General features: G+C 42.1%; 1 protein-coding gene across 5 annotated transcripts in view; it reads left to right on the top strand.

Moving 5' to 3' along the window:
- Positions 1–9,323: 9,323 nt before the first annotated feature.
- The window catches only part of LOC144949607 (casein kinase II subunit alpha), a 52,403-nt gene continuing 46,145 nt past the window's right edge, over positions 9,324–15,581 (top strand). For 2 of the 5 annotated variants that reach the window (XM_078879572.1, XM_078879567.1), the window contains exons 1-2: positions 9,331–9,695; positions 10,757–10,879. In XM_078879572.1, coding sequence (XP_078735698.1) covers positions 10,779–10,879 — 101 coding nt within the window. In that variant the 5' untranslated portion in view covers positions 9,331–9,695; positions 10,757–10,778. Of the gene's footprint in view, positions 9,696–10,756; positions 10,880–15,581 lie in introns of all 5 variants that reach the window. The other 3 variants (XM_078879568.1, XM_078879569.1, XM_078879571.1) reach the window with 3 other exon arrangements.

The following is a 15,581-nucleotide window of genomic DNA, read 5'->3' as shown; positions in this document are numbered from 1 at the left end:
TGGACGGAGGCGCAGGGGGTGGTTGGGAATGTGGCGGCGGTAGCGGGGGGTGGGTGGAGGATTTAAAAAAAAAACTGTATCTTCGTTTCAACTGCCGGGCCGGGAGATCGGATCCAAGTGGAGCCCTCTGAATTGTAAGTTCAGTGAACTGCCGCTGACCATCTCACCATGGCGGCATGAGACATTTTGTGGCTTCAAAAACAAAAATCAAACCGAGCTGCGCGCGGTGTTGGTTGCATGCCTGCGATGCAGAAGTTTATAGGCCAGGGTTGGTGGCTCAAGCAGATGAACGAAACTACAACATTGGTATGTGAGGTGGCCAGGAGATGTACAGTACAGCAAGGGGGTTCGCGTAATTTCCTGTTGTGTGCACCTTTAGGTGTTATAATCACCCTCATATTGTTATTCCTGAACACAAAAAGCAAACTTCAGGACAACAAACGAAACACGAAAAGCAAACTGCTTTTTTTATGTTCAGTTTATAGTTTTTCCCCCGCACCTCCGATTAGCACGGTTGTCTATGTACGGTGCGAAAGAAGTCCAACCTCCATACGTATGTTTGGCTTTTCTCTAGCTCCAGTCTTTCCCCCCCCCCACACACACCTTCACAAAACTCCTTAAAAGGGAATTGGCCAAATATCCCAATGCCAGAACTCTGTTGAAAATAAGTCGTGAGTCCTCAGGCTTTCGTGGAGAAATACAGAATGTTGTTAAATCGTCTTGCCCGTGCAAAGTGGCTTGACATGTGAACACACTAACCACTCGGTTACTCAGCCATCTTTTGTGTTTCATATTCAATTAATTCAAATTCAGTATTGTACTTACAGTTATGTCAACTACAAATATTGTGGAGTACTCTACAGTGTAATATTCACACACTTTATGTGCAGCTATTTCATAATAATAATTCCAGCCCCATTGTCAAATCCACCAATGCATGAAGGCCTCACCACACCGGGTCAACAATTGGGGATTTTTGACCATACTTCACCAAACTGGTCAGTGCGTGATGGTTCGTCTTATAACATTTATTTTGCATGTTTGCTGGGCTATCACATAGTTAAAGGTCACTCCCTGCCCTTTGGGCTTCCCACGGTCGTCACAATCACTGCAACATTCAATACATGCGAAATGTTGAATTATTACACATTGCTGTACATGTACTTAATGCTTCAATTCTCAGTTCCATTGCACAAATTCCAGTCTACAACTCTGTAATATAGTACTACTCGCATCGGTAAATAATTCCAAACTAAAGTATGGGTACAGGGACTCCTTTGCTTACGAAGTTTCAGAGGTATGAACAAACTTCCGATTTAAACTTTCGTGACTGCAGGGATTCAATATTCTTGGTTCTTTCGGTAATGTCACGTAGAAGGGAAAAAAAACATAATACAAATTCTCACGACGTTTCGGCCACAACGCAAGCAGCCGTCCTCAGTTGAAGAACAGAGTTGTCTTTCCGACAGCTCTGTTCTTCACCTGAGGACGTCTGCTTTACCGAAAGAACCAAGAATATGAACAAACTTGTCTGTGTGTCCAGTTGCCTTTTCGGACCGAGAGTCGTAAGTTCAACCACCGCGCAATAGATGGCGGTGGTGGCATCTACATCTGCAGAACGTGAAGACCCAGTGGCATCTACATCGACAGGAGATTATACAACTTTTACTGGTAGGAACCTCCTGGTTACACCAGCCCACAGGGGATTATTGTGTCCGTCGTGCAGGGAGGGGCTGGGTGGGGAGGGAGGGGCTGGGTGGGGAAGGGAGGGTGGGGGGTGGGAGGGGTGGGGCTGGGTGGGGAGGGACTGGTCACCCCGTGGTGCCCTTATAAAACTCAACGTTTAACCTACTCACGCCGGCTTGTGCCCACCCTCACAGTCGGGAATATTTGCGGAATACACCACGCCGCCGTTGACCCTGGCCATTGACCGAGCAACCCAACGTTCCTACCAGCTCCCTCCGCAGGAATGTGTTAAAGCCATTCCCCGTGTTTAGTGCACACGCCGTACAACATGTTTGGAATCTACGAGAGTAAAGTTGTACTTCCGAACAAATCGACTTACGAACAGACCTCTGGAATCTAACTTGTTCGTAAGTAGAGGAGTCCCTGTAATTTGAAAGTACTACTTACTGTTTTATAACAGTGCCAAACATTCACGGAATTGTTTAAAATCCCAGTGCAGACCTCTCCAAAACAGTTTGAGAATTACTGAACATTATTTATCACTATTATAACACTGCCTTAAAATAAAATAAATATTTCATAGGTTACGTTTTTAGCAAAGGCCGTACTTCATAGCACATCACATTTAATTCATTATATGAAGTTGGAACATTGCACGAAACGTCGACGATTATATGTCGTTGCTTTAAGGGAGTGTTGTTGACCAATGTTGAGATTTTTGTTGTGGATTATTTACGGACTTCGGGCAGGAAAGTCACAAAAAAATTGCACACGAACGACGTATTCACGCAAGCATCCGATGCTACGTTTTGAAGTTTAAAAATTAAACATCTTTGAATTGTATTGTTTTTTTTTCTTCATTGAAAGCTTATATTATTTTACATCTGGAAAACTTCATTGAAAACGAAATTTCCTTAGAATTTTCTCTCGTCGTTAAGTAGATGGCCTTGCTGGGGGTTTGGTTCGATGCGGACTTTCACCCGTTTGGAATTGCGGGATCGAGATCAGGCGACATAGAGCTGGCCGTGCGAGAAGACCGCCGTCGGCAGATCGATTTCAACGTAATCGAACATCTGTCCCTGCGCCTCCGTCGTTCATGCAGGGGGCGCGTAGGTTTGCAGCGCTCCCTGCATGAAAAAGACAGAAAGTGTAGCGTTCATCACAGATAAAGTTGTGCGTTAATATGTATAGATGATGATGATGATATTAATGGTGCAATGGCGCGCCCTGGTGGCTATCATTGGTCAAAATTCAAACACCATTACATTATTCAGTTAACCACGTTGAAAGGCTTTCGCGACCAATATTATTCAAAATAGAGGTTTTTGGGTTAGATCGTGTAAATATAAATGTGTCGTTAAACCCGCCACCACTCGACACAGCCAATGAGTAAAGTTTGTCACTTAAAATTCGTGACTAGTTCAGCACACCGGTGTGTTGGAGAGTAAACCCACAACAACATTTACAATTCAAGTACAGTACCATGACGTTTCGCCAGTAATTACAACTAGCATCATCAGGCGGACAGCCAATACATCAAAATTGTGTTCAATCTATATGGGATTAAGCGTTTCACCCTCGCACGCGTGGGGTTTTCTCTGGGTGTAAACACTCATTAATAGGCCGATAAAAACCTGAACATGTAGAGGACCGCAGAGCTTTGGAAATTGTTGGTGCTGTCTCACTGCGTCGCTGTCTTCCCTGCTCCTCTGTAGTTCCTCCTCGCGCCACTGAGTGGTTCTCTCTCTTCCAGGGTGAGTGAATACTCTGGAACGCCACGAGTTGAAAGTTGTTTATACGTTGTACGTTGTAATCCCGCTCGAGCATAAATCATTGTTCCTCAACGCCTTCATCACTTACGCTTTCAGACATCTGGACAGGAAGCTGTCTAGCTTAGCGGCAGTCAGCATGATTTCCAATTGTTTGCAATTGTTCACAAGGTTATGATCTGGCAGATGTTTGATGTTTTTTTGCCGGAAATCACCAACGCGTGGCACCAACTCCTGTAGATTTGGCTTTAAAACACTGGTGACATGATTCGCAAATGAGATACTAAAGTTGAAATATTATGCATGAAAAACCCTTATGTAAATACGTCTACATCAATCATACCACCCACACCTCCCATGTTTAATATTGCACGTGCTTTTGCGTGTTTACATTTGTATCATGCGTAAGGAACTCATCAAATAAAAAAAACGCAAATTAGAACTGGATTAAGAGTCATTGAACCCGAGCCACAACCCATCCTGCCCCAATGTGTAACCTCATTCTTATCGCTCGCTCGCTCGCTCCAGCCTTCCTTTCCCTATTTCTCTCCGTGTGCCCCCTCTCTTGGCTGCCACTGTATCACTAATTTAATCAATCATTTGTCAGCTCTTCGAATAACGTCTTTTTGCCCGTCCTGTCTGTTCTCCAATTCATCCATTTTAATCGCTTGTTTCTGATGTGCAGTATGTAAAACTCTTTTTTCAGAAGCGGCCTATCCACGAATGATTCTCAACGAAGTGGCTTATCACGTGGAAATTCCCAGCAGACAAATACAGTACTCTAAACGCATGTTTCTAAATGTGGAGGCAAAAACGGAGGACCACGGGGGAAAACATGGAAACTCGAAATATACAGGCATAGTCAGGGTCGGGATCGAACCCACGATCTCCTGTATACTCGGCGAGGTAGTTAACATCTCGCCACCTGCACATTGTCTTCTATACTAAAGCTTTCAGTATTTTGTTCTAATCAACTACGTCGCTGTCAGGAGAGACCAAATTTCTGATCAGTGTGTCTGCTGACGTTTGTGTGCGAGGGCCGATGTGTTATTCATGATGAATTCATCTTCCAAAAGTAATCATCCCTGCAATAATTCACCGCTTTATTCGAGAACTGTGGTCATGATCCAAACTAACCAGTGGTCCAAGAATACACACATTCTGTCATTTCCTGCAGCTGCAGGCCATAGGAGTGATTGACCGTGACAACTTGTGAAACACGACTTGTTTACCCACTGACTTCTCTTGTGCACTTGGCTGATCACTTCTTGCACGGTTGGTTGTGTCTCTTGATGTGAAGACAAATTAAAAAGCATGAGATGCCGTGTCTCGCTCGGATTTGCCTTTTTCACTCAAGTAACAAGTTCATATTGTTTGCTGCTAATACACGAGAGTATGTCACTTTATTAAACAATTAATAGTCAGTGATATCTTGAATCGGAATGCCTCACCACTGTCAGCGTTAGAATACTGTTTACAAAACGATAATGAGGCAATGTGTACCACAAACAACGGAATTGTTTGAATATGTATCATAGTACCACGTTGCAAGATATATATTTAACTTGCTTCTCAGAACGTCTTACATAGTTGTAAAATATGTATTTTATTTCAACGCCCTTCGTTAACTTAACTAGGTGACGCCACATTTATTTTCACAAGCTGTTTTGCTATGGACAATTACATATGATGTGAGTTTGAGTCCCAGCCACAGCTATCATTAGCATTGAGTGATATTTGCACCAGCCCTGGGAAACCTCTTCATCATCCCACATTGACCAGCGTGGTGAAATATGGTTAAACATCGCCGTGACTGACAAAACTATGGAATAAAAAAGGGCTGTAAATTATTATACATTCATTCAAATTATTAGACAGTATAGCCTGGCGGTGGTGGCTATGTCCGCATGTAATCCAGAACTGTCGAGGCGAGGATTGGTGGATAACACCAATGTTGTGAAACTGTGGGCATTGAGGTGCTATACCCAAGCTTGGCAGTAGGCGGTACAGCAAAAGTGGACTCCATCTGTTCCATCTGTATGGGTTTTCTCCAGGCACTCCGGTTTCTGCGCACATGTATAAACACTCATTAATTGGCTGATAACGTACGTACTGTATGTGCGTATGCTGAACTTCTTTCGCACCGTTTATTGCTGTGGTTGTTTCTTTCTGATGACGGGCAATTGTGTTGTGCCCGAAACGTCATGATTTAATTTATTTTGTACCTACGTGACGTTTTCTGTTTTGCCAGTGAAAACAGCTCTCTTTGAGACTCGTGTAATAATTCCGAAATACGATGGATAGTTATTTCGGTTTTTCAATAGTTTTCGTGGCACGGATTAAAAACGTTGACCGAGGGACTACTGAATTATATTTTTTCGTGCCACGAAAAAGATAAAACAAATTTCATGGAGTGTTTTATTTTGCTGTACTTTTTAGAGGAATTAAGTGAATTTTGTTTTATTGTTGTGGAGTGCCATGCACGTATATGTTCGGTTATCCATGTTATCGATGTCATGGAGATTACATTTTTTACTGAATTTAAACGAAACTATTTTTATTTTACCAGGCATAGCCAAACTGAGCTATATAGCGCTTTTTCAGAAGCGACCTGGCTACAAATTATAGCTCAACGAAGTCGCTTATCATGTGGACATTTATAGCAGCAAATACTCTAAATGTATGTTTCTAAATGTGAAGGGGAAACCCGGAAAACGCTGAGAAAAATTCACACGACCACGGGGAGAGAGACACACAAACTCCAAATATACAGCAGGCATCAGGGTTGGGATCGAACCCACAACCTCCTGTATAGCAGGCGAGATAGTCAACATTTGCCACCTTAGCACCCACATTTAAAACCATTTAATCAAGAAATGCATTCAAACTTAACAATTTGGTGTTTGAATAAATGCATTTAGAGCAAACTGAAAAAAAAAATGTTGAGTAATTTATATTACAGTACGAATCGTTATACACCAATTTATTACGAAAGTACAGCATATTTATTCAAGAAAAAATGGGAGTTGATTAGACAGTTCCAAAAATGATATCTTAATGGCCAATTGCGTTAAAACAAACCTTTTCATGCCTTTTATCTTTTAATGCCTAACAGACAAACCATATTGAAACTTATATTCAAGGTCTTTAATGAAATCTGCCTCATGAAAAATGTTTACAACTGTTTATTTGTTTAATTAATGCATTTAGGACACAGTGACTGAAAAGTATAATTAACTTTAATTGGTATAAGTGGAGTAATTTCAGCAATTCAGTGCATTTTCTACGTCAGTCGCAGAGTAGGATAATCTACACCGCTTTCATGAATATAAATTACGTGTCATTCGTATTCACCTTTATTGAATAATTACGGAGGTATAAATACTCTATGTTATAGTTTTGAAAGGAATGTTCTTTTAGAACCAATTTTCACAGCCTATCATATTCAAATACACAATTCTTACATGTGCAAAAATGAACATTTTAAAACTCAGTGAATGACTCTAAATCAGCAATAATATGTTTCGTGATTTTCAGAACTGCACTGAGGATTGAATAAGGAGAAATATGTTTTGTGCAGAAGTGTAGTCACCACATCTACGCCTCTATATAAGGAACGAAACAGTTAGACTTTTCCACAAATCTGGTTGTCGCCTGATGAAGCTAGTTGTAATTATTGGCGAAACGTCGTACTTAGATTGTAAATGTCGTGGCTTGGCTCTCCAACACACCGGTGTGCTGTACTAGTGACGAATTGGCATGTTCTTATTACGTGACAACCCTTACTAGTTGGCTGTGTCGGGTGGTGGCGGGTTTTAACGACACATTTATATATGTATGCGATCTAACCTAAAAGCCCTCTATTATGGCTGATATTGGTCGCGAAAGCCTAAGTGTTAAACTTGTATGGAATAATTTAATTTACGGATGTCCCATCATTCACAAATAACGTGACAAGATAAGTCACATTTTGAGTGATTTGGTCAATTAATCAGACACCATTGTAATTCATATATAAGTGGAGTTATTTCTCAAATGTTGTCTCAGTGGGCTCTCTCCTGCTGTAAATAAAATTCACATGTTGGTGGTGGAGTGGTTAGCGTGCTGTGCTAAGAACTCGATGTTCTAAGTCTGATCCACAGCCAAAGCGAATATGAGTCGTGTGTCAAATCTAAATTGGACTTGGTTCTCTCCCTCCACGAGGCCACACTGACTAGCGTGCTGAAGTATGGTTAAACAACCCACCACGACCGTCTGGCCATTGTGGAAGACGATGCAAAAAATCACCTCTGATGGAGGTCCTTCTGCCAACAGTTGGTGTGAATAGGAAATTGTCGGGTGGCACCGTCACCTTCACACAAAAATATGGAGGGCACTTTGTGATGTTTAACACTACAGCCACTTACGGGGATTTAAAGAGAGAAAAACATGTTTGAGGAGATTTTTTTTGGTAGGGTTTCCACCTTGTCTGGGTTTGACCCACAAGTCTGGGAATTGACCCCGATGTTCGTTTTCATTTGGATGCAAGTAATTGATTTGAACGGAGATTTGGTAGAATTGTGCTGAGCTTCAATTGTAGTATACTGTACGGTTTTTGATAAAACACTATAAATACACGCAAAAAACTATATATTTTTTTTATTTAACCAGATAAGGCCCACTGAGCTATATCGCTCTTTTCAGAAGAAACCTGGCCATAAATGATAGCCCAATGAAGTCGCTTCTCATGTGGAAATATATAGCAGCCATATACTCGAAGCGCATGTTTCTAAATGTGGAGGGAAAAACCAGAGGACCTGGAGAAAAATCCATGAACCATGCGAGGTAATTAAAATCTCGCCACCACGACGCCCTTTGACCCAGGTTGACTGAGATATGCCTGGGTTTGGTCCAGAGGGTGGTCCAGCTGGCTTGTGACCCCCAATTAATTGACCCCTTTACATTTTTTTAATTTTTTTAAGAAACTTTACTTAAAACATATTTAGTTGCAGAGAATTAAATGGGGGGAAGGGGTGGGTGTCACAAGACATCTGGGCCACTCTGTATAGTGGACAAAAAGGTGGTGAACCTTAGTTGGAGGTGATTGTGAAGTTGGAGGCGTTTTACACGGTGGTCACAAAGGAGCTAAAAAAAACGAGACTTTGTGGGGCGTTAAATATTGGAGGTGTTCCAAGTGGTTAAGATGTTTTTACACCGGGGCCACTGAGGAGATCACCATTCTAGACGGTGGGTGACACTTTTTATTCGGTTCTATTGGAGAAGATGTGGCTGAGGTAAAATTAATAACCACATCCACTGACTGAGGAGATCACGACAAAAACTGCCCACGCACACGGACGGGGGGGGGGGTCGTCACTTCGTGAGGCGATTTTATTATTATTTTATTAACTTAAAAAACCCAGCACCATGGTGCGCCTGGGGACGTGGAGCCCTGTCCAAGCGTGTGAGATAGCCGTGGGAATCTCCTCTGCCACCGGCGTGGTTGTGCAGCATCAACTCTGGTGGTGTGTGGGCGGGCAAGGGGGGTTCCAGAGAGCCCTCTCCGCCATATTGTGGCGCGCGCTCCTTCGTTTCCCGCCACCGCCCCCCCCACCGCGCACCCCCCCCACCACCATCACCCCCCCACCACCATCCCCCCCCACCGCGCCTCACCCTCCCCCCCCCACTATCCCCCCCCCCACCGCGCCTCAACCCCCCCCAGCGCCCCCACCCCCATCACCCCCCCCACCGCGCCTCACCCCCCCCACCATCACCCCCCACCACCATCACCCCCCCCCACCGCGCCTTACCCCCCCACCGCGCCTCACCCCCCCATCACCCCCCTCCACCCCCCCCTCCACCGCACCGCCCCCCCCCCTCCACCCCCACCGCACCACCACCACCACGGCCTTCCCTCGCCCTGCCGGCCACGGTCAGTAACGGGCCCTCCGTGTGCCTCGCAACCCGTTTCGATTCACTAAACGCCCTAGGCTCAGGCGGGACGCCGCGCCACGCCACACACGCCACGCAGAGACCCAGCGCCCCGTCGCTTCTCTTTGGCGCGCGACTCGGGCACCTCGCGAGGGGCGGGCGGGAGGGTGGTAGGGCCTCGCGGACCTTCCCGGCTTTGGAGCGAGGGGAGCCGGCGCGCGATTCTAGTCGAGGACGGGGGGTCCGCGGAGCGCTCGCGTCTCGGCTAGGCCGCGCCGGGGATATTTTGGTGAAGAGGACTTGGCGCTCATAAAAGCACACTTAAAGACGGTGGGACAATGTTTGGATGTTGTTATCTTTGTTCAATTGGTCGTAGCCAGTTAGCGTGGATAAAGATAAGTTGGATGTGTGTTGTAAATGCGTTTTAGTTCGAGGTGTGCCCTATACTGTATAGTTTTTTTAAGGTCGCGTGGTGTCTGCTGTTGAATGACGGCGAATTGCAGCAGTGTTTGTATATTATCGTTAGCTAGGTTTGTATGTTATTATTATGAGGAGCGCAACGCTTTTTTATAATAGTTTTTGTATTTATAGAGGAAGGTTGTATTGATTATAAACGCTTGCCTTAAATTGATAGGTTGCGAGTTTAAATCTGGGTTGCGGCTATACAACGTCAGTGATTACTTTCGGTATTGGTAAAATGCGTACCACTATTATAAGTGGAACGTCAACAACAGTGGTAGTCGTCTCATTGAGACCGGGGTCTCCTTCCATGGGAATGTTGGAAGTTCAATCAGTGGATCAGGACCACAACTTGTGCTATGGATGGCCATTTCAGCAGAGACTGCATTTATTGAATTAGTAAAGTTACAAACAGTGTCTGATGAACCATTTACAAGATGTACAAACCTGAAGTTATGTTACCACTCAGCAGAGTAACATAATTTACACATTCTATTCGATTATTTGAAGTTTTGTTTACTTTGTAATTCGTGACTTTGCAAACCATATAAATCCAATTTGTTAGAAGAGTACGGATTGTTTGTTGCCAAGGGGAGATCTTAATCCAGCAATGGACTGATCATGACCGATCATTATAATTATTATACCTGCACGATGTGTTTTCAGGTTGTACCCACGTGTCGTTCGGAATTGCCTTGACGTTTCACTCCACGTGCTGTGAGCTTCTTCGTGTTTCGCTCTATAATTATACTGTAAGGTCCCAAAGAAGCTCCCAAACACATGGGAGCGAAACGTCGGACATCATGCCGAAGAAAGCACTGGGTAACAATCCGAAAGAGAGCTATTACAGGACTACCTCGAAAAAATTAGTCTATGCAATAGAGGTACTGTGTATGGCAGTTGATTATCAATGTTTTTTGCCAATGTACCAGTCCAGGTCACAGTGGGCGAGCGATGTCTGCGCCCGTGGCGAGCCGAGCGCGTGTATACACGGACGTGAACACGCATCGCCCGCGCGAGTACTGGGACTATGAGTCACACGTGGTGGAGTGGGGGTGAGTACCAGATCGTATCATCATCACCACCATCAACCACCATCATCCATCCGTCCCTTCATGTGTCACCCCCTTACCCTGCCGCCTTGCCTCTGGATCACACAGCAACCACAATTGTCTTGTGACATACAACAATATTGATACTGCATTGACAGGCCGAGGATTTGTTCAGATGTTACTCCAGCTGTGGCTGGGAATCGAGTTATGTTTTTTTTTATTAAATACACAATTTTTTTGACAGTGTTGTTATATTTCATTTCGTGTAATCCTTATCTTGTGTGTACCGTATGTTGAACTTCTTTAGCACCGTACGTAGCCAACCGTGCTAAACGGACATCGTGCCGAACAACTTCTTAAATTGACGTTTTAATTGAAAAATAAAAATAATTTTTACGTATTTTCTCTTATGGGATTCCCACTTTATGGAAAGGCAAATTGTGGTTGCCCTTTGGCTTTGGGCCAATAATTGAGGAAGAGCACTGCCTCATGCTCATTTTGGCTGGGAGATAATGACTTTTTTTGTTCACAGTATTTTAAATATCTGTGTACTGCCTCTTAAAGTGGTAATGATTGTTAAACACGCACAAATACACATCCTTGACTCCAGAACAACTCTACTGTAATAACCAGTCATTCACTATAACATTATTCCAGTGTTGCATTTCTTATTGATTTAATTACAATTACTCTTGAAAACATGTGGCAATTTGGGAAAAACTACTCACGGCTGAGACAGCCTTCAGCAACATGCAACGACATGTTTATCTGTTGGTGATGCAAATATCTCTTGACTTTGTTGTCATTACTTTGGAATCCCTACTGCTTCATGTTAACATTGCAAGCAAATACGTCTGGGTAATCTTAGTAATCTGTTAAGATGCGTGGTTTTATGTGTCAATAGTTTGCATATTTATGATGTCCAGAGTTGTATATAAATGTTTTTAATATTACAACTCCTGTATACCAAAACGTAAGATAAGACATTTAGTTCTGAAGCAATATGTCACTGGAACCTTTATAGATGCAGCATACATTGGAATAATATCAATATTAGTTTTTTATACTTACTACTCATGTTTGAAATTTATTTAGCTTTTTATTAATATTCATCTTGAACTACCATTTATATTAATACATTTGTTTCCTTTTGGCTGGTTATTATGGATAGTCGGGCAACAATACATTGAGGAATCATTTCACGATTCAGATATTTAATTTCTGTGTAAGTATAAAAAAGCCAGACAGCTGGAAAAAAACACAGCAGAATATGTATACCTAGGCAATTTATTGAAGGTAAATTGGGATAAAAATCATAAAATACAGAGGTAGATAACTTTTGCAAAGCTGGATTTAATAATTAAAAACTACACGTGAATTTACTTGAAGTTGAACATTTTCAGTCAGGGCAAGTACCCACTATGATGTGGGTCTGAAAATGGACACTGACAAAAAAACACAAAAGAGCATGTTAAAAGTGCAAAAAGAAGCACATGAAAATGCACACTTGGAATTGCACTGAGAGACAGAAAGAGGACCACATGAATCAAACACAAATCCCATGTATAATATTGACTATTAAGGAAAGTAAGTGGACTTGCACAGGATGCATGATGATGATAATGGGTGATGGATAAAACTGGTGCTAGAATGGCAGCCAAAGGAGAGAATGCTCCCCCCGAGAAGATGACCACCATGGAGATGGAGCAATTGGATAAGTTCATGTGCAGGATTAAGATGGAATTCATAGCATCGCAAGACTCGGGGATGTGACAGCTTGTGGGGAGGTCTTCATCCACCAGTAGAAAGAATGGCTGCTGATGATGATGATGAGGCCATCGAGACCAAAAAGGCCACACTTTCCAAGGAGGGCCTTGGTTTAATTAAATACAGTCATATAGTAGCTCTTATAATTCCCATGCAGAATTATTATATTATTGTTATTATATTCATTAGAATTTTATCAAATAGTTCATCCAAGTAAAAGGTCAGCTCTATGGAAGCATTGTACAGCGGTTATCGGTGTTTCAGTGATTAACCTTGCCGCCCGATTCAGGGACATGATTCGATTCAAAAATCCATTCTTAACATTGTGGTGAATGTAGTGGCCTCTAGCAGTCTCCTCTTTAACTTCAAATGTAGACTCTAGGGTGCACAAAATTCTATGTTGTATTATTCAAAGTTGGTTGATGCAATGGCTTGTCATTAATATTACTTGAAGGTCAGAGGTGTAAGGCTCTTAATTTTCACGCTGTTTCCAGTATGACCATATTTCACATTTTTATTAATTAAAATGAGCAGTAGCTTGTATTAAAATATATACATATACACATTCTACATTAAATGTATCTGTAAACGTATGGTCACGAACACATTACGAAGATGGTTTGAATTTAAATATGTATATTATCTCAAATTTGTCTTTTTTTCTGCACATTGTTGTAAGCAATTAGACAAGCTGCACTTGCTTATTTTTTCTAAATAATTTAGACATTCTTACAGTTCATTCACATACATTTTTCCTGCATTCACTTTAAGTTTTCATTTTATTTATACGTATATGAATCTTTAACCAGGATAAACACCCTTGAGATTTACATCCCATTCCAAGGATTTCCTGGCAAGATGGCAGCAGTACTGATATCAGTTTCACAGCAAACAATTAATAACAGACAAAGGAAAATATGAAAATAATATACATTGGTACTCAATAATATTTTAAAAATATTCATATTCATGGACAATGTATGACATGGAAGAAAATAACCTAATGGAACAATGTATACGTTTTAAACCTTGTAGTAATATATTATTTTACATTTAAGACGTAACTGGATTCAGTCTGCTATTGGGATCTCATTGGTTCCATTCGGATAGTGCTGAGTAAGGGAAAGCTTTGTGGTGCAAGACAGAGCTGACAGGGAGTCTTTCGCATGAGAAATGTCTCTGAGCTTATAGCATGCTTACAATTCATGTGAGCCAGGTAAGAACAGAAATATGGAGGCAATGTGCCATATACACCTGGATAAAAACGAGGCAGTGCAATTAACATTGACTTTCCAAATGATTATTATTGTGTCATGTGGAGGGATAGCAATATATTTGTAACGTTTATTTATATATCAAGTAACAAGAGCTTCAGGAGATGTCATGTGAATTTCAGAGATGTTTCTGGGGATGTTGAGTACAGTGGACATTTGTTCACGAGTGTCCCGGAGCCTCCATTTGTGCACAAGCGTCCATGTGCTGTATCTTTGTTATTCACGACTCTCCACTATTGCCGACAGTCGCATCAGCTTTGGAGCTCCTGTTTTTCACCTCAGCGGGCATCCATTCATTTTGCCACGTACTAATTTACTCGTATTAAATACTTTTAATGCAGCATTAGTATTCGTGTTTATGTTACAATTACGTTCTCAAAATGGTCAGCCATACGCGAATCCTGATGCCCACTGTTATAGATTGGAACCAGGCTGGTGATAATAGTAGAAGATATATTATAGGCAGATTAGGTATAACAATGAATGCCTTCGGAGCAGGTTTAACAAACCACTTCCTATATCTATACAGAAAACCCAGTTTGACTCTTGTCGTTTTTAACCAGATTGTCAATGATTTTTTTACATTTCACAAAGAGCCTCGGGTTCAGGCCCAGATACTTCTCAGTGGGTTGCTGCTGTGTAATGGTCAGAACACTCCACTTGCAATTCAGAAATCTCCTGTTCAAGCTCCCAGCAAATAATAGGCACGTCATTTTTTAATCATCCCCCACCTCTGTCTACACAGCAGTATAAATGGGTACATCACACATTTAGTTGATTGGCAGGGTACATGTGGTGGGATAAAGTGTGGGCACTTCCACCTCTTTAAAGACATCTGGCCAGTGTGGAAGAGTAGGCCAAATACCCTCTGAAGAGGTATTCTTGACTTCTCTCTCTAGTTGAAGCCCCCTCTTCCCAGAGACTAACTGCAACCTTAACTTTTTATTTTCCCTTGTCGGTATGAACAATCTATAATTTATGTGCGCTTTTTGAATTTTTAAACATTTACAAGCATTACATTGGAATATGCTTCCCATTTATATGCAAAGTAGCAATTGTGGAAACTTTTAATACGTTCTGAATTCTATGGGGTGCAGAATTGTCCAAGAGGTTTTTTTTTTTACGAATGGAGATGAGATGTGTGAAGTTATGCAAATACAGCAGTTTGTGTTGGGGACAGCTATTTCTCTGTATAGCTGTTTGCCTAACAATTAATATAAACAAAAAATAATGACGCCATAAAATCCATAATAGAGTTTTTTTTGGGTTAGATCGCATAAATATAAATGTGTCATTAAACCCGGAACCACCCGACTCGGCTAATTAGTAAGGTTTGTGACGTAAACAGAACATGCCAATTCGTTACTAGTACAGCACACCGGTGTGTTTGAGAGCAAACCCACAACATTTACAATTTGAGTTCGACGTTTCGCCAGTAATTACAACTAGCATCATCAGGTGACAGCCACAAATCTGTCTGTCGCCACAGCATACTTCTATAGAGATTACCGTTGGTAGGCTATTTTAATACACACAATAGACAGGAAGGACAAGATCAAAGGGCTCGCATAATGCACATGCATAATGTACGTTGACTCAGCAATCCCCCCCCCCCACTTTGCGCAAGAGCGCAGAAACGTGGTCACCACGTCTACGCCTCTATA

Source organism: Lampetra fluviatilis, chromosome 54, assembly GCF_964198595.1.
Source record: "Lampetra fluviatilis chromosome 54, kcLamFluv1.1, whole genome shotgun sequence".
Classification (NCBI taxonomy): Eukaryota; Metazoa; Chordata; class Hyperoartia; order Petromyzontiformes; family Petromyzontidae; genus Lampetra; species Lampetra fluviatilis.
The sequence above is the reverse complement of the archived record's forward strand: the minus strand, read 5'-3'. Positions and strand labels throughout refer to the sequence as shown.